Here is a 17,475-nt window from a genome sequence, read left to right as displayed (position 1 = left end):
CTACCCCCACTTCATGTTATCAATATCACAGCTTTAATAAAAATTCATACCATAACGGTGTTTAATACTCCTCTCTAACTCTAACTCTAACTCGAACATTTTTTTTTATTATTAACAACACTATATCAAGTAACATTGAATAAATGAGGATTCGGTGTTAAATATATTTCATATTCACAAAAAAATTTCCTAACTAAAATTATTTAGAATGCATAATCATATTCATGCCTTTGAAGGCCCTACCACTTACATGTTACTAAATCGAACAAATCACCAACCAATAACAAGAATCACTTAACCTTATTACCTCGCCTCTCTACTTGCAAAGAAATAATAATATATATAATAATAACAGAAAATTAAAGACGATTTATATTCGTTGAACTCAACAATTGTAAAAAGTTGATCTCGATGATTAGATGAAAAATTGATCTCAATGATTTGAATTGTCAATCTTTACAATTTGAATCATCAGCTTCACCAATTGAAAAGGGGTGAAGGGACATTAAAAAAGAAGGAAAAAAAAAGTACTAAATGAATTGTCAAGTTACCACGGATTAAGTAATTTAATTTTTCCAAGAGTGATATCCCATTTAACTTGTCTATAATCTTTGAATAGAAGATAACTTTTACTACGACACCAAAATTTACCAATAATAATCCTTTTCATGTTAAATGATTTGCCCAATTTTATATAGGCTTCTTTTTTTCTTCTTCTCTAAGAAAATCATGGAACCCATTTCTTCTCCAAATGCTCTCTTTGAGAAGAGAGAGAAATGAATAAATGTTTTGGAGAAATTCTTAAATTTAAGATTTCTTTATAGGAAACTTTATTTCTTTGAAAAATAAAATGAATTTTTAGAATCAAAGATTTATTGAAATCAAATTCATTCTACATCTTTCCATTCCTCATTATCCCTCCCATACCTCTCTCTTTCATGTCCCCTTCCTTTCTCTCTCTAGAATTCTTCTCTTAGAATCTTAGAAGATGACTTTGGCGTCTTGATTAATCTTATTTGGTGTACAATTCATTCATTGTGAGTGAGAGGTAAAAGTTGATTGCCATTATAAGGTCTCATCCATTGTCTTCAAACTCTCTTTTTTTTTTTTTGTAGGTATCTTCAAACTCTATTGTTAACACATTCAACCTCATCTTCAACTCCTTGAAGAAAAACCTTGATTTTCCTACCCAAAACCCAAAAATTATTCTCCTCCTCCTCCGCAAAAGATAGATAATCTGGAGTTCTTGAAGTTCCACAGATTGAATAAGGCACTTCGAATCTTAAGGTTGTAGATGAGGAGCTTGGGGGAGAAAAATCAAGTGTTTTTTCGCCTATAAAGTAAAAGAAGTGGGCATTTAGGACATCTCCCATCAGTCTCCAACGGAAGATTTAGATCAAAGTTGCCAATCGTTAGTATTTCAGATAGGAAATATTGGAAATTGCAATTGGAAAGATAGACAAAAGTTGTATCACCTATCCACGCACAGCACAAGCAAGCCAACAAGACAGATCCGACTGTTGTGGGTTTGCTTATTATATTAGTCCATTGGTATCCATTTAACATTGGAATAATCCCATGGTCATGGTCAAAAAATTTCCCTTCAGTGGGACTCATGGAAACTACATTTTAATTCAAAACTTGCACATTACTAAGTGATTAGGTAAGTAGAGAGATCTCCAATTTCAAAAACTTAAATCATTGAATGAACACCAACGCAATATATTGTTTTTCTTCTCCTAAAGAATTCAATGGTTCAGACAGTTTAAAACATTCAGATGTAGTAGGCTTTTAAGCTCTTAGTCTTAGGTGGAGCAAATCAGTGACAGATACTGATCTCTGGCAATTGTGCCCATGAGTCCCCAAACAACTGACGTTGTGGCACCTAAGTGTGACTAAGTTCTTCCAAGTAAATTACGTGGAAGGAAGGTTGTGCTCGGAACTAGATGCAGGAGAAGCGTCCACCTCAGACACATTTGATAACAAAATGAACATCAAATATCTTATTAGTGGGGATAATGAATCATCTCCATTATCACCTAAATTCACCCAAACAAATTGCTCTAAATCTAATACTACTAACCCAACATTAGATTTAGCATTTGCAGAAGACAACAATAACTGGGGGAGCAAAAAATGAAGATACCAAGATATAGGGGGGGGGGACCTAGGAATTGTGAAATTGAAAATTAATGCATTTGGAATATGTAGGAATAATCCTAATTGGTGAAAAACAAAGGGAAAAAAGTAGAAAATTCTAAAAGGGAGAGAGAGAGAGAGAGAAGGAGAACATGGGTTTATGGTAGTGAGAGCTGATAGAACACACTAAAATTGACGGAAGATTTGGCTTTGGATAGAATTAAATGGGGTATAAGCCAACCCAAAATTTTCAAATAAGGCCTCAATTATGATGCTGACCCTAACAATAATTAGCTAACATTTTTTCCATTGCACCAAATATCAGAACAAACCACATACCAGCTGGCGATTAGAAAGTAAGAGCTATGTAATCATTTAAGCAGAATAAACCTTCAATTCATATGCAAAATTATTTCGGATCCCACTCTTAGTCTGTACTGAAATAGTAATCACTAAAATAGGGTTCAATCTCACCCCAAATCACTATATGGTTATGGTCAAAACTTCCATCTCTGATGCAGAATCTTGCAAGAAATAAACCAACTACCTTTGAAAAAGATGAAAACTCACTTCTCAACGAATTCTTTCATGTTCTTCAACCACGTTAAGTACTCTCTGTTGTCTTTGTTGACCATGTACTCTGACAAGAAATTAATCAAAGAGCTCTTGATCCCCCTCACTTCTAGGTACTTGGAGAAAGCTTTCTGCAAATTTTCATCCAAATCTCTGTGCAACCAAAAACAAGTAAGTAAATTTGTCAATAAAGAGGACTTGAGTACTGTTAACCATCTCATGCATGGAAAGCACAAAGTTACTCCTTTTCTTACCTATAGCGTTGACATCAAAAAGCTCAATTTTGATTGATATGCAAAAGACCAACCTTTTTGTGTCTGCTATTATTGTAATGTTTTAATTTATTAATTTTTGTCTAACTTTTTCCTTGGGAGGAGGGGAGGGGGTCCTGGATGGATATGCTAATTTTAAGATAATATTTTACATATTAGGAAAAATAAACAATCAAGCTCGCTGTCAGATTTTTTTGTTCACTATTATCACAATGAAAAGGCATACCTAACCCTACATTGCAAATAGCAATACAACACAAAAAATTCCAACTTACATATATGCACATAGAGAGGTTAATAATTTAAATCCTTTCGCTTATAAAATAATAATAGTAATAATGATAATTTAAATCCTTATCTTTTAGCTATTAACATTCTCAAAAACCATTCCCCCTCTGCCTAACCGGTACCGTATGACCCTCTCATTAGTATATGGAGGATACATAAACACACTTTTCCCAGATTGATACCTGGTCTTTTGTTAAAATGCTGCCTCAGAACCTAAGCAATACCTATGAGAACCAAGACACCTCCATCTCTTCTAATTTTGCTCGGTAAAAGGTCATCTTGTCTCTTAGAACCCTCTAAACCATCAGAAAGGAAGAAAAAAAATGTGATTCGTTTCTTATCTAAAACTCTATATTTTTGGATTAAAAAAACCTATACATCAAAAAGGAGGTGAGAGGACCTACTGGATACAAACAAAAAGGAAGAGATGGAGAAAGAGCAAGAACAAGAGGGAAACAAACAAATGAGAAATAGAAAGAGAAAAGGGAAACAAGGGAAATTACATGATATTTATAGAAGTCAATTCCACATAAGCAAGAAATTTTCATTTTCAGTTTTTATCCCAATCAAATAGTTCATGAGAGAAGAACTCACAAAAATTCTGGCCCCTCATAAGCAGTCTGAGTAGATGAACCCTCAGGTTCCTTCATCAGCAAGCTGTCAATTGTGATCTCTTCAGGAGAGCCAGTGCAACAAATTTCCAAATGAGGCCCTTCTCCTTTGACTACAGTCACAATCATATAGATGCTAGACATGCTAGAACCCTTATCATCGTCATCTTCATCATTGTCATCCTCACTGTCTTGTTCATCTTCTTCTCCAGCCATATCTGGCATGTGGACCTCAACTTGGATGGTCTCACCTGCCAATTCTCGCTTTAAGATGATTGTTTGCTCCCCAGGATTGTCGATAATCTCAAATGGGAACCCATCTGGCAATGGACCTCCCTACAAAGGAAAATAGAAAGGATCATAGGAAAACATACATGAACACCACAAATGGATCACAAGTTGATATTCATATAACAAATAGTTTCACAAGTTACAAGAAAATGGATCACAAACATCCATGATGCTTGAACCATGGAAATGTGCTCACCCAAAAAGGCTATTGCTTACACTTCTGAGAATATTTAATGTTGGATAACAGTGAGGAGAAACCAAGTCTAACACACAACAAATCTCATTGAAACAACCCTTATTTTCTAAAAGCAATATTGTGTAGTTATTATTTATACGTTCTTCTATATAATTTTAATGGGCACCAGCCAATCCAAGTGCATGACTAAAATTATTATTATTATTGATGCCTTGGGTATCCAAGCCTCTTAGATCACCCGGGTAATCTTTATCCCACGGAGAATGCATGTTACCCCTACCACACTTACCAGTTGTACTGGGTTAAATCCAAGGGGGTGTACCCTGCGCGGGGAGAGGGGGGGGGGGACTGAACGCTAACATCCACGATTAAATATATTTACGTAAACAAATGATAAAACATAGGTGTTAACATAAGATGGTCGAATCCTTGGAAAAATACTGTCATCCACAAAGATAACCACCATCAATCCTAGTGGTAATTCACAACATATTGCATCCGCATGCAGGCACAATTTCTGTATGCAATGCTTTCCCATATCAATATACAAGAAAATAGGCAGTATAACTTATGAAGGTCAAAGCTAAGAAAATCGTACATGTAAACACATTACTGCAATCACTAGTACGTACAAATGATCACAAAACATCGCCCACCCCACTAATTAAAAAATTGGCTCACCATCTACATTAAAAAAAGGAAAATGTATCTTGGAAGATTTTGCCATGTCAAACACATATCAACAAACATACACAAACCCAAAACACATTCTAACATGTAAGGTAGAAAAGTTTGTAATATACACAAATGAAGATATTGTGGCGGTGCATCTATTAATATAACAGGAAACATAATTATTATTACTATTAAAGTATAAATATATTATTGAATCCATTTAAACCGGTTTGGAAAATATTTAACTCGTCAGACACGAGATGAAAAACCAGGTTTAAAAGCCATGATACCGAGTCATTCATAAATATATTTATAAGACAAGTTGACGAACAATAATCATTCTATGGAGTCTCAATAATCACATAATTCAGTGAGTGGCGTCAAATCACTCTATAGATTGCTTCTTTCACCTCTTTTGTTGATGCTGAGTCAACACGGAAGACGAAGAATTAATCCATCCAGAAAGAGAGTTGGAATTTTGAAAATTCGGGAGGAACTGAAGAGAGAAGGTTATTGGTAGATTTACCTGATTTGGAGAGTCCGATTCTTCGGAGCATTGGATTTCTGATTCGATGACTCGTTTGAGGTTTTCGTCAGCTCCAACCCTTTTGGCAGCAGAAGAGGAGGAAGAGAAGCGAAATGGAAGAAACAGAGAAGATTTTGAGGGGCCTTGAGAAAATGTTCCTCTCGTAGAAGAAGAGACCAGAGAAGAGTAGAAGTGAGATTGGTTCTTTCTAGATACGAGAGGAGGAGAGACGCCACGGAACCGAAGGGTTCTGCGAAGTAGAGAAGACATGATCGACCGCATCTTTCCTCTCTTTCTGAAACAGAAATGTTTGGGTTTAGGGTTTTGAGAATTGAAAGCCTTCGTTTGTAGGGTTTAAGACACCAACCAAACAGTAGGCGGTGGCTTCAAGTGTGGGAATGACAAAAATGCACTTGAGCTTTGATTAGTGATGCTGTCGTCCGGAGGATGAATTACCATCACGAGAAGCATCCAACGCTTTGTTGACCCTATGAAAGACATTCAGCGCAAGGAGAGCTCTTTAATGACTCTAGCTGTGTTTGTTTGTTTTTTTTTTTATTATTTATTTATTAAGATAAGTAGTTAATAAGTCTTCACTCAGTCATAACTTGGCATAGATACGGAGTCATAGATCTGTTTTCTTTCTTGGGATATTTTTATGGGGATTTGAAATTGTGTATCCCAAGGAAATATATCTATAGTTATATGTTCATGCCAAGCATGCTGACATGGAAGCACATAACTTATTTGAAAAAAAAGAGTTTTTCTTTTGCCCAAAGTGAAAAAAAAGTAACTTTCTAATCACCTTGTGACATTCAAAATCATGATCCCATGAAATGGGGTTGTAGAGGATACAATTATTTGAACTTTAAAAAAAAAACAATTATTTTTCACGTTGAATTTATTTTTAAATTTGATTGCTCGGTAAATCGTCCGTTTTAAACACCTTGGATAAGCTAAAAAACAATCGTTTTTATTTATTTATTATTTATTTTTTTGAGTATGTATGTGTTCATGAAATCCAAATGGACGTGTTGTTGGGTTGTCAATGTGACGATTAAAATGTGGGCCAACGATATTTTTTAATATTTGAAATCTAAAAAATTAATATGTGGGCCAAGAGAGAATTTTTATTTTTTTTATTTTTTAATAAGTTATGTGCTTCTACATTAGCATTGTCAGGTGCGTACACCAAAAATACATCAAGTTATCAGTACTCCTCATAAATATATGATGGATATGCTACATGAGGTTTTGCCAAGGGTCCATATATAGGTCACAATAACACTTGTACTTGAGCAATTCACTAAATGCCATATGATGTACGACAATCGGGGAGGGTGTTCAATTTTTAATTTTTTGATAGGACCTGGATCTATTAGCCCCACTAGTAAGGGGCGAGCCAACTGGTCTCTTAGTGCACCATATAACCCCACAATTCATGTATACCAAGTAAGTTGGGATAAATCCTTGTAGGTGAGTGTTGTATTTTTTCACATATTCCATTGACATTGCAATTGCATTGTAATAACAATATTTTGATTATGGTCTAATTGTTAGATAATTTTTTTCTTTTTAATATTAATTTTTTTTATTTAAATTAGAGGGTTGTGTTGTTGGATTGCTAATTTGGTAATCCATGTGAACCTACGTGCATCACGTTTGATGTTAACTGTCTATGATACTTAACTAACTTGCCACTAAAACTCTCAACAATCATCAGGTGGTTGAAACTCTCAGCTAAATTATTGCGCTCAACAAACAGCAATAAAAAACAAATACCAACACAAAGGAAGAGAAATCAAACCCAAAGGAAGAGAAATCAATCCCAAGAGGTCCATTTCCTATTGAATTCCACAACGGGAGAAGTGGTAAAGATGTTCTGTGAAATTGATAACTTGGAGATGGCTCTGAAAGTATGGAAGTACATGAACTTAAAGAAGTTTGTTCTGAGCATGCACACTTTTTCTGTTCTTATCAACGGATTGTGTGAGAAGGGCAAAGTTACCAAGGCTTGTGTCTTCTTGGAAGAAATGATAGAGAAGGGGATCCGGCCGCCAGGTTCGACATTTGGGAGGTCGCGACAGTTGCTTATAAAAGAAAAGAGAGAAGATGTACTTGGATTTCTTGCTGAGAAGATGAAGCTTCTAATCAAGGAGCCTTTATGCAATTGATATACAACTATGAAGCTCATTGATAAGGTTGCTGATTATGAGGATCCAAGATGTTGGGGTTGTTGAGTTGAAACACTCATGTACTGCTTACTGAACAAAATACAGAGCTATTGAAAGTCATCTTTATCATTTTTGACACCTTGGTTTCTAGATTTAAGGGGCATTGTTACTTTGTCCACTTGGGATAAATAAGAGAAGGAACATCATATTTATGCTGAAAGCTTTTTTTTCATTTGCAAAGAAATTTATTTTTCTTATGCAACTAGGTGATAATACACTGTATATTCATTATTTATTTCTATTTCTCTGTTCCCTTAAAAATTTCAAATTAGATTTTCATTATTTAAAAGGGACCAACCAAGAGAAGGTCTTGGCATATGATCCAGCCATAAGGTTTGGGCTAAGTGCTCCAGTACTGACTTTAATCCCTTGGGTACTCTACGGAACCGAGAATGATTTTATAGAATAAATTTGATACATGGGGAAGGCAAAGTTTGTGCCATTTGTTCCGATTTCTTCATGATAGTACAACATTAAGTTTCTCTCAGATTCCATTTCTCAACCCAAATGTGAAAATTCTTTGAGCTCTGTTACATAGATTCGGGAAAAACAAAATGAAAAGGGCTATTGCATCAATATCAGCATCCCATTTGAAACCACCCCAGCCATTTCCTGTAACGTATGATCGAGAGAGTTCTCTTGTGTTTTCTAGTCTTATTGGTTTGGGTCGGATTTTTCCATGCTTCTTGAACGGCTTCTTCCTGCAGGATCATATGGATTTTATTTTTAGGACAATTTGAGTTAGCAAAATAAGTTTGACATGTAGGCATTCCCTCTGAAGCTGTAACTTACTTGGATCATGACCTGGCCTTGTTTCTCAGGACTTCCAAGGATTTTACCATCTTGCTTTGCAGGCAAATCATGCCTAATATTTTGAGGGGCTGGTATTGTGGAAGAACTTGACCCTGACATGCTTTCTTCCTCCAGCTCAATGCTTAACTGAAAGGTCAAATACAGGAAAAATCCTGTGAAGCTGGCAAAAATCTCAAAGACGTGCTTATCACTGGTGTTGCTGTGTGTTGGCTCTCCAAGTTCTTGTTCTTTGCAAACTAGTTGACTACTTTTTTAAAGTTTATAACCGCACTAGTTAGTGTCTAGGTCTCTAGAGATGGTTGCTCTTTATATGCATGTGGTTTTTGAAGTACAACTTGCAACTAGTACAAAACTACAGTGGGGACGAATCAACTTCCTGTTTGTTCACCTATAGATATTCTCAGAAAGATGAGAGACATAGGACTCGAGGGTTCTAGTTCCTTTAACCCCCTTTTTTTTTTCCGCTGGTAAGGAAGTAAGTGAGTTTTTTTGGCTTTTACCTGCAATACCCTATTCTCAAGCATCGCTAATCGTTCTATGAGTGTGCCTTTGAATTGAACTTCGTCTAGCGCAGAGGATAGGGGTTTGCATTGCTTATCTGGTCCCCCTTCTGTTGGAACAAGACTGAAAGAATGCCTTGGGGATGAACTCTGCTTCTCTTCCAGATAGTGCAGCTGCATTGGCAGAATTTTTCACTTAACCAGATGAACAATAAAATCATATTTAAAGCATCCTACCCAAATAAAATTGATTAATGTTATTTCATTAATAACTATTTGCCTTCCCAAATAAAGTTGATTAGAGTTATTTCATTAATCGCTATTTGCATTCCAAAAGAAAACTTGTACTTTTGCTTTTGTATTGCCTTTTGGAAATTTTGTTTTGTAACTGTCTTACATTCTTGTGCGATATAAAAGCTTCAAATAATTTAAATCCTTGACTAGGCTATCATCATCAACGAAAGATGTGTTACCAGACGGTCCAGGCGATCCAATCTTGAAAGAACAGGCATGGGCAATGAGAATTGTCGATTATCTTCTTGTTCGATGATCACCCAAACAAAAATTGGTATGCAGAAATCAGACTTCAATGACGTAAATTGTGGCAACTAACTTCAATTTTCTGCAGCTGGACAGTTATAGCTATAGCTATCTAAAATGGGGTTTAAAAAAAAAAAGAAAAACAATGAAGGGGAAGTCAGGATTTGAACTGCCTACTTCTGAAGTGCAAGCTTTCAGGAAGAGATTTCTGTTAGTGGAAGTGGAAGCCAATGAAATTGGTGAAGAAAGTGAAAGGGAATTCAGTGATACAAATAGGGTAAGCAACTATTGAGGCCAATAAATGTTAACCAACTTGCCATACTCTCTCTTGTCTCTATTCATATAGTATCTTATCTTCTTCTCTACACGTCTTATCTCTATGGCTTTGATTCATTTATTATATAATATATGCATTTTGCAGTCAATGAAAGATGGCTTCTTCATATGCTAGGATTGCCCATGTCATACTCTTGGGAACTAATTTATTTAGATTATTTGAGGGAATCTTTTATTTTATTGATATTGTATCTACCTTACCTGTGATAGTAAACTTAGTGTGTAAATGGCTTTAGGGATACTTTCATTTTAAGTGTGAAAACATTTTGAGATTGCTAGTCCTAAATGTGATCTGATCAGATGATCCATATTTTATAGCCTAAGGGATGGTGTTAAATGGGATGGACTGATGGACATGTAGGGAAGAGAGATACAAGGCCGTGTAGGGGTTGGTTTGGTCCCAAGTTTCAAGCCCTGCATGGTTTGCTTTGGAATTCAGACCCAAGAAAATCGAAAAGAGCGTGGCATATAATACATTGGCCATGATTTTGAAAGTAAATATCTCCATGCATACATGACAGCTCTTGAAATGGATCAATCACTGTTTTGAGGTCAAAAGTTTTCTAATATATTCGTGATAAACTGACTTAAAAAAGGTCACTCGAAATTCACTCAATTACATAGAACCATAGATATTTTACCACATGTATCCCAAGGAAGAAAATTTATGGCTCGGTGCAAATGCCATGCCAATTGAGTGAATTTTGAGTATCGTTTTTCAAGTCCATTTATCATGACTATGTCTAATATTCCTAAAATTTAAAAAAGTGTAAATCTATCTGGTGGTAGAAATCATGAATTTTTTTAGGGAAAATTACTTAAAAGACCCTGACAGAGGGATTTCTTTCTAATTAATTGTAAGTTATGGGCAGTAGCTTGATGGTCCATTTAGGAAAATTTTCTTTTCTTAATGGTCCCTCAACCTCATCTCACATTTTAATATAAATCATCAAAATAAAAAATTCATCTAAATGTTCAAAATTAAAAGTATGTCATTTTCATTCATCATTTACGATAAAAATTTGTCTTACATGATTGCAATCGCCGTAAGCATGCGAAGAAGATGAGAAAAATGGCAGTTCGGATATTTCGAAAACATTAAAATGAGAGATGAGGTTGAGGGATCATTAAGAAAAAAAGAGTTTACTAAATGGACAATTACGCTATCGCCCAAACTTAGGGTCCATCTAGAAAGAAATCCCTCTACCAAGCTCTTTTAAGTAACTTTCCCAATTTTTAACTTCTTCAGCGTCGGAGAGATGATCATCATAGAGAATATCTCTTAATCCGAGGGTTCATTCCCCTACTATTAAATGTGCACTTTTTTATCTCACAAAGATCTATCTATGCAAAGGACCAGGCTATTTGCACCCATCATTTGTGCTCATTGAATCCACTTAAAATACATTTTGGGATGGGATGCATAAAGGTGCGTGAGTGCACTAAGCACAAATGGTGTGTGCCTACATGGTAACAAAAAAAAAAAAATGGTGTTTTTTTAATGCGTTTGATGATTAAAAAGATTAAAAAAAACGACTTTCTCAAAAATTAAAAAAGCATTTTGTACCTCTGATGGTTAAAAAGATAAAGAAACAAGACTTTTTCAAAAAGTTGACTTTTTGTTGTTGAAAAAATCAAGTTTTTTTTACGTTTTAAACAAGTTTTTAAAAAAATATATAAAAATAAAAATAAAAATAAATTAAACATTTTTTTTTTTTTGGTGGGATTTGATACATAATAGAATTTGGTGCTTTCTAAATGTAAAAATATGGGATTTGATAATAATATCTTGATTTCTCATTTTTTTTTAATAATGTATTATTTTGAACGAAAGATACATGGACGAGTAAAAACTTTTAGGCATCACATCACGTTCTAGATCCATACTCCAAATTTGTGTGCAAATAGAATTGCCCATCAGCAAATTTTAAGTGGCTAGTTACACAAAAAGTTTTGCCTAAATCTTCACCCAAAATGCATATGCGATAGTAATAACCAAACAAACACCCGAGGCAAAAATCTTTAAAATAATGAATGTCTTTCTACGTTGGTCATCACATATCATTATCTTAGTATATTGAAATAATCAATTATAAATTCAAGGTAAAAAAAATGAGAGGGTATTTAGGAAACTTTAAATCATTTATTAAGGTCAGGTCAGGACTCTAGAGGCATTCAACTTAATTTTCTTAGTAACTGGATTATTAAGTTAGAGAGCTTCTATCGCCACACCAACTTTTGCTAAAACACCCCAAAGATGAGAGCTAGATCTTAAGTGATTTACAAGAATTGATGTGGCATTAGCAAAAATTGGTGTGGCAATAGAATCTCTTAAATTAACATAAAAATTAGAAGGCATTTAAAAGAAAACTTTATTATAGGGGGTCTATTACGTAATTTTTCCTACTAAAAAACAAAAAAAAAAAAAGGATAGATTTTTTGAGTCAGCGTGGCACACGTGTACATAGACCGTGAATTTGAAAGTGTGCATTTCGGCCATACATTAACCTCCTGAATATGGATTTATCACGATTTTGATAACAAACGTTGTCCAGAGATGGATTAGGTTTGTAGAAGAATTTTATCTTTTATTATCAGTGGCGGCTAAACTTTTGTTAAGCTAAAGATTGCAGGTCTCTCAAGGAGAAATTAATTTTGATTTTTCTGCCATCCCTATCATACTTTTAGGACAACAATATCCAGGCAGGCAAATTACATCATCAAATTAATCAAACATCCCACCGTAGGTGTCTTAATAATATCTTCATTAGTTACTATTCGAATGTATGCTAAAACGAGGGTTATCCACAGAGTGAGCAAACAAGACTGAAGTTGAGAGAACTTACAACTACTAGGAAGTTTATGGAAAATATGAATAAAAAACAAACAACCAAAAAAATGTGAAGGAAAATCTCACACAAGAACTGTGCGAAGAAGGAACATTGTTTTCATCTTTGACCTGGTAGCCTTGCACCGTCGACTCTTGAAGAAGAGTCGTAATGTACCCAACCCTTGTCTCTCATTTCTTGCTCCTCTTAGAGCCATGTAGTCCATGGCTTTGCGAACGTTTCTTCCCATATCTACCAGTACGGTTGCTGGCAGGGTTGTTTGGAGCAGGACCAGTTGAGGGAACAGGCACATGATGCCCAGGAACCAAAGCAGGGAACCCAACAGCAGGGATTCTGTCACAAACACTCATGTATTACATGTTAAGAAACGATATGCAAGGATTTATTTCCATAAGAATACATCAAAAACTCGAACAAAAACGTGTCCACATGCCCAGATATCTGGGTCATCTGGTTAATGTGGTCCATCCATTTGATTACTTTTATCATACCAATGGGATGTTCTTATAGCCCAAACACTTTGGCTTCAAAAAAGGCCTACCAAAGTTCGAGTCCGACCCATAAGCACTGTCAAACTAGATTAAGCCAAAGCTGTTATAATGCAGGTGTTCCGCCTATTAAATGAATGCTTCAGATGGCTCTTTTCCTAGTACAGTAGAGGAAAAGTTTAACACATTTGGCGGTTTTCACAGACTAAAATATCTTGGTCCAAGTGTTAAAACATGTGAAGAAGGATAACCTAAATCAAGTAAACTGGTTTTGATCAGGATAAGCAGAAACTAGGAAGATGTCATGCTTAGATACCTCAATTAAGAAGATAAGTCCATAATCGTCTGATCAATTTTATTTTCCAATGGTGGGTTAAGATAGATCTTAATGAGTTAGGACTAGCAAACTTCTTAAGGAGAATGGATATGATACCTACAGAAAGGGCAAGGCCCACACTCACCATCCAGTCAACGGAATCTACGTAGGAAAACCTTTACCTAAAACTACTCTAACCCAAATATAAAATGAATGGCAACTTGCAAAACAATTCTTATTTCTAAGGAGTTCTCTAGGATTCAACAATGTAAACACACTGAAGGGAAGCGGAATACAATTATGTGGAAATCAATTTCCCTTTTCTAGAAAGGTAGAGGGAATAAAATAAAATAAAGGGAAACAGATGCCTAGTTAACATGAATTTCATTCCATCTCAACCTTTGACACCATAATTTTCATTATTACACTACTATAAACTGTAAATTGTACTATCCGTGATCAACTTGAAATCATCAGATAGATGGTCTATGCTAGTAAGCATATGGAAGGATTTCCATGAGTGAATTATCAAGACTAGCTTTTTTTTGGCAGTCCAAATCCCAACTCCTAAAAAGTTAGTCGGGTGGAGTAGTTCTTTCGATCAAACTGAATATTTGGCAGGAGTACCTCATCTGATCTAACTGAACTGAACACCTATTTTGACCACATCGGATTCACAGATAAGTGGCGCAAAGACCCTAGAAGTACCTAGAACTAGATTTGAACACTTGATAAAGCACCCACCATTATGAAATAGTAGATAAACAGCAAAACCCACTACTCAGATATGACATCTTTCTATCTGGTTTGGAGCAGAAACGATGAACAAGGGGCTGGACTGCCCGCCAACCTCCTCCATGGTCTAAGGGGTATCTGGTGTTTTCTTTTGTCTGACCATCTAAAATTACAATGGAACAGAAAACAGGAACAAGAGAGAAGACTCCAGATTTCATACCCAAGAAGAGTACAGCAGACTCCTGCTTGGTTATTGAAGCACCAAAAGCCTTGTTCTGCAACTGAAGATGGAGAGCCTGATTCTCGGCAGCACAACACTGAAGCAATCGCCCCAATCTTATGCATTCGCCTTCAAGATACCTGCTCTTCACTTCCAAATCTCTCACATACATCTTTTTCCTCTCTCTTGATTTTAAAGCTGCATCTCTGTTCCTCATTTGCCTGTGAGACTCACAAAAAAATTATAAACAAACAAAAAAGTAATAAAAAAAAACGCAAATCAACTCATATTTATTAAGGATCATTGTTTCTTTTTCTTAAATTACAAATGATGTACTTCTTTCCATATTCTGATCATTGAAAAATAGTTGATTATGATTTTTCATTGTTAAAGCATTAACCTCTTTAATCAATTCGATCGAATTAAATGACAAGAGACTTTTATCCTTCTTTACATGATTACATTACAAAACCCCAAATATTTACAAGCTAAGAACTCAAAGTCATCATTTTGGCTAGCTAAAACCCTAATATCCACAGAACCCTGTAGTTATTTACGATAACAATATACCCTAACGTAATTACTCGTACCTTTTACGTTTCTTGCTGATTGGATCTTCGTCTTCTCTGTTCTCTACCTCAGAAAGATCGTTGGTTTCCTTCTCCTGCACATCATCCGAGATGTTGGATTCTTGATTTGAATCCTCATCATTCAAAGCCCTAGCTTCATCCGATCGATCAACAGGAACATGAGGTAAAATATCACAAAAGAAACTGTCGCAGAAATTCTGATGATCCTCCTCTATTTTGTCATCCTTCATCAACATCTGCTCAATCTCGCAAATCCATGAAGGATCAGAATCCTGAGATGGATTCGAGATTTCCTGTAGTGGATTTCCGACACATGGCTCTGTTGAAACAAAGAAATTATCTCCAAATAGACCTAAATCGTTTGGGAAATCCTCAAAATTTATAAGACTGAGAAAGTCGTCTTCTTGAACTTGTGCATCACCCATTGCACTTGCAGAAACACAGGAAAGCTAGAGAGACAGAGAGAGATGAATAGAGTTGATGGTTTTTAGAAGATTTTGGTTGTTTGGGAATATTAAAGCGGGAATCGTTTTCTTAGCGCGCAAGGAAACGAACTTTCTCTGCTAATATTATTTTTGTCGTCATTGGACCAATAGAAACGCGTTTTACAATGTTCTAACCAATCACATGTGTTTTAAGTTAAGGTAAATTTGCATTACCCCCTGTAAAATATGAAAAATTAGGATCACCCCCAAAAAATGCAAGATGAGGTCCATCCAGACTTTGGTTGACCCAGTCATTTCTACATTAAAAGTAAAATGACAGAAATACCCTTACTCACTTAAGGGTTTCTCAGCCATCTTCTCCTATTAAAATACCCCCCAGTTGCTTATTCCCAAGGTGTATTAGGACACACCTTAAACAAAACACCGTTTTGTATTTATATATTTTAATTCATTTATATGGTAATAAGTGCAAATGCACCTGTATCAAAAGGGTATATGTGTAATTTAAAATATTAATTAAAGAGTTTTTTGAAGATTACATAGTACCGGAGGTGACTAGGGATATAAGATTGTAATTTTATTAATTTTTTATCATAATGATATTTTGGCATTCTGACTTCGAACACCTATATTGTAAGTTCATCAAAATTTCTATTGCTCTTTTATGCATTTTGATGTTTTGTTGGTCATTTTTCAATGAAATATTTTAGGGAGCAGTTAATTCAATCGTGAATAAGTAAAAGTCTGTATGCCAATAGAAACTCTCTTGTTTACCCTCTTTTTTCGTCTTTTTAGATTTTTATTTTTTGGGTTTAATAGTCAGGACTTCCATCCAAAAAAGGAGAGGTCATGAGTTCAAGTCTCATCGTTGGCCACCCACAAGAATTTATCCTAACTTATATTGCCCTAAGTACTCAAGGGATTTGGTTGAGATATGGTGTTCCAAAAGACTAATTACCTCCCCTCAGTTATAAATAATGGGTCCAAACTCCAAACACTCTCATCATAAAATAACATAAAAACTATTGAAATTGTGTTCAATGAGCATTATAATATTTTGTAATGTTAAGATATTATACTTTGAGTCCAACATTTGTAATGTTTGAAGAGTGTGTTTTAATCTTTAATTGCGACTTGAAGGTGGCATGTGCAAATGCACATGCATCAAAAGAGTTTATTTCTAATTAAAACATTGATTAAAAGGTTTTTTGAATATTACATGATAGAAAAAGGAATTTTTTTTTTCTTTTTTGTTTAAATTTTGAAAACTAACAAGGTGATTCTTAGAGATATATTTGGATTTATGTTAAATTGAGTCGTGATAACTTGACTTAGGCACGTGGCATACTCAATCGACACCCTTGACGTGATAAGTTCAGGGACCATAGATTTGCTCTCCTTGAAATACAAAACTACGGTTCCTCATAAAAAGGTGTAGTTTTATATCCTAAGAGCAGATTTACAGTACCTGAGCCCGTTGCATTAGGGGTGTCCATTGAGTATGCCATGTGCCTAAGTCAGATTGTCATGACTCAAATTAAATTTCACACTCTAACGAATGGCAAGAGGAATTAGTCATATCTTACAAGTGGTACCATGCTCTACAAATTACTGCAGGGGTCGAAAGGACAAGGACAAACTATAACGTATAAGATAGAACAAAGGAAGGTTGAAGATCCCAACTAGAACGATTTTTTATTTAAAAGAAACAAAATTACTTATCAAAACCACATTTTTACCGATTCTGTAATACAGTTTGGAATGTATGCCATCCCAATAATAAGATGATTTCATGCCACTCATCATCAACGTTCAGATGGTTGGTGCTCTCAAATTA

The 17,475-nt window shown here is 35.2% G+C and overlaps 3 protein-coding genes across 3 annotated transcripts; all 3 read right to left on the bottom strand.

The window, feature by feature from the left end:
* Window positions 1-2,488: 2,488 nt before the first annotated feature.
* On the bottom strand, window positions 2,489-6,039 carry LOC147408501 (uncharacterized protein At2g39795, mitochondrial-like). Its single transcript, XM_086418846.1, has 3 exons — window positions 5,572-6,039; window positions 3,867-4,219; window positions 2,489-2,865 (listed from the first exon to the last, which is right to left on the bottom strand). The coding sequence occupies exons 1-3, from the start codon at window positions 5,851-5,853 to the stop codon at window positions 2,706-2,708; spliced, it is 795 nt and encodes a 264-aa protein (XP_086274972.1). The 5' UTR covers window positions 5,854-6,039; the 3' UTR covers window positions 2,489-2,705.
* A 2,131-nt stretch (window positions 6,040-8,170) lies between these two features.
* LOC147408500 (uncharacterized) lies at window positions 8,171-11,498 on the bottom strand. The gene is made up of 4 exons (XM_086418826.1): window positions 9,592-11,498; window positions 9,119-9,292; window positions 8,598-8,744; window positions 8,171-8,506 (listed from the first exon to the last, which is right to left on the bottom strand). Exons 1-4 carry the CDS (start codon window positions 9,628-9,630, stop codon window positions 8,384-8,386), a joined length of 483 nt encoding a protein of 160 aa, XP_086274952.1. The 5' UTR covers window positions 9,631-11,498; the 3' UTR covers window positions 8,171-8,383.
* A 1,240-nt stretch (window positions 11,499-12,738) lies between these two features.
* On the bottom strand, window positions 12,739-15,731 carry LOC147408499 (bZIP transcription factor 50-like). The gene is made up of 3 exons (XM_086418818.1): window positions 15,193-15,731; window positions 14,603-14,823; window positions 12,739-13,176 (listed from the first exon to the last, which is right to left on the bottom strand). Exons 1-3 carry the CDS (start codon window positions 15,615-15,617, stop codon window positions 12,908-12,910), a joined length of 915 nt encoding a protein of 304 aa, XP_086274944.1. The 5' UTR covers window positions 15,618-15,731; the 3' UTR covers window positions 12,739-12,907.
* Window positions 15,732-17,475: the final 1,744 nt, after the last annotated feature.

This window comes from Akebia trifoliata, chromosome 2, assembly GCF_017979445.1.
Source record: "Akebia trifoliata isolate Shusen 1 chromosome 2, ASM1797944v1, whole genome shotgun sequence".
Lineage (NCBI taxonomy): Eukaryota > Viridiplantae > Streptophyta > Magnoliopsida > Ranunculales > Lardizabalaceae > Akebia > Akebia trifoliata.
This window is presented reverse-complemented; position numbering and strand designations above follow the sequence as displayed.

Bases quoted from the DNA above. Each gene is read 5' to 3' on its own strand.
- LOC147408500 (XM_086418826.1), bottom strand. From the start codon at position 9,630: ATGCCTGTTCTTTCAAGATTGGATCGCCTGGACCGTCTG. The intron at 9,293-9,591 runs GTAACACATCTT...CTGCCAATGCAG, and splicing joins TGGATCGCCTGGACCGTCTG to CTGCACTATCTGGAAGAGAA. The intron at 8,507-8,597 runs GTAAGTTACAGC...ATGATCCTGCAG, and splicing joins AAGGCCAGGTCATGATCCAA to GAAGAAGCCGTTCAAGAAGC.
- LOC147408499 (XM_086418818.1), bottom strand. From the start codon at position 15,617: ATGGGTGATGCACAAGTTCAAGAAGACGACTTTCTCAGTCTTATAAAT. The intron at 14,824-15,192 runs GTACGAGTAATT...TGAGTCTCACAG, and splicing joins ATCAGCAAGAAACGTAAAAG to GCAAATGAGGAACAGAGATG. The intron at 13,177-14,602 runs GTATGAAATCTG...TGTTTGTGACAG, and splicing joins GTCTGCTGTACTCTTCTTGG to AATCCCTGCTGTTGGGTTCC.
- LOC147408501 (XM_086418846.1), bottom strand. From the start codon at position 5,853: ATGCGGTCGATCATGTCTTCTCTACTTCGCAGAACCCTTCGGTTCCGT. The intron at 4,220-5,571 runs GTAAATCTACCA...TTTCCTTTGTAG, and splicing joins AATCGGACTCTCCAAATCAG to GGAGGTCCATTGCCAGATGG. The intron at 2,866-3,866 runs GTGAGTTCTTCT...TTGGTTGCACAG, and splicing joins TATGAGGGGCCAGAATTTTT to AGATTTGGATGAAAATTTGC.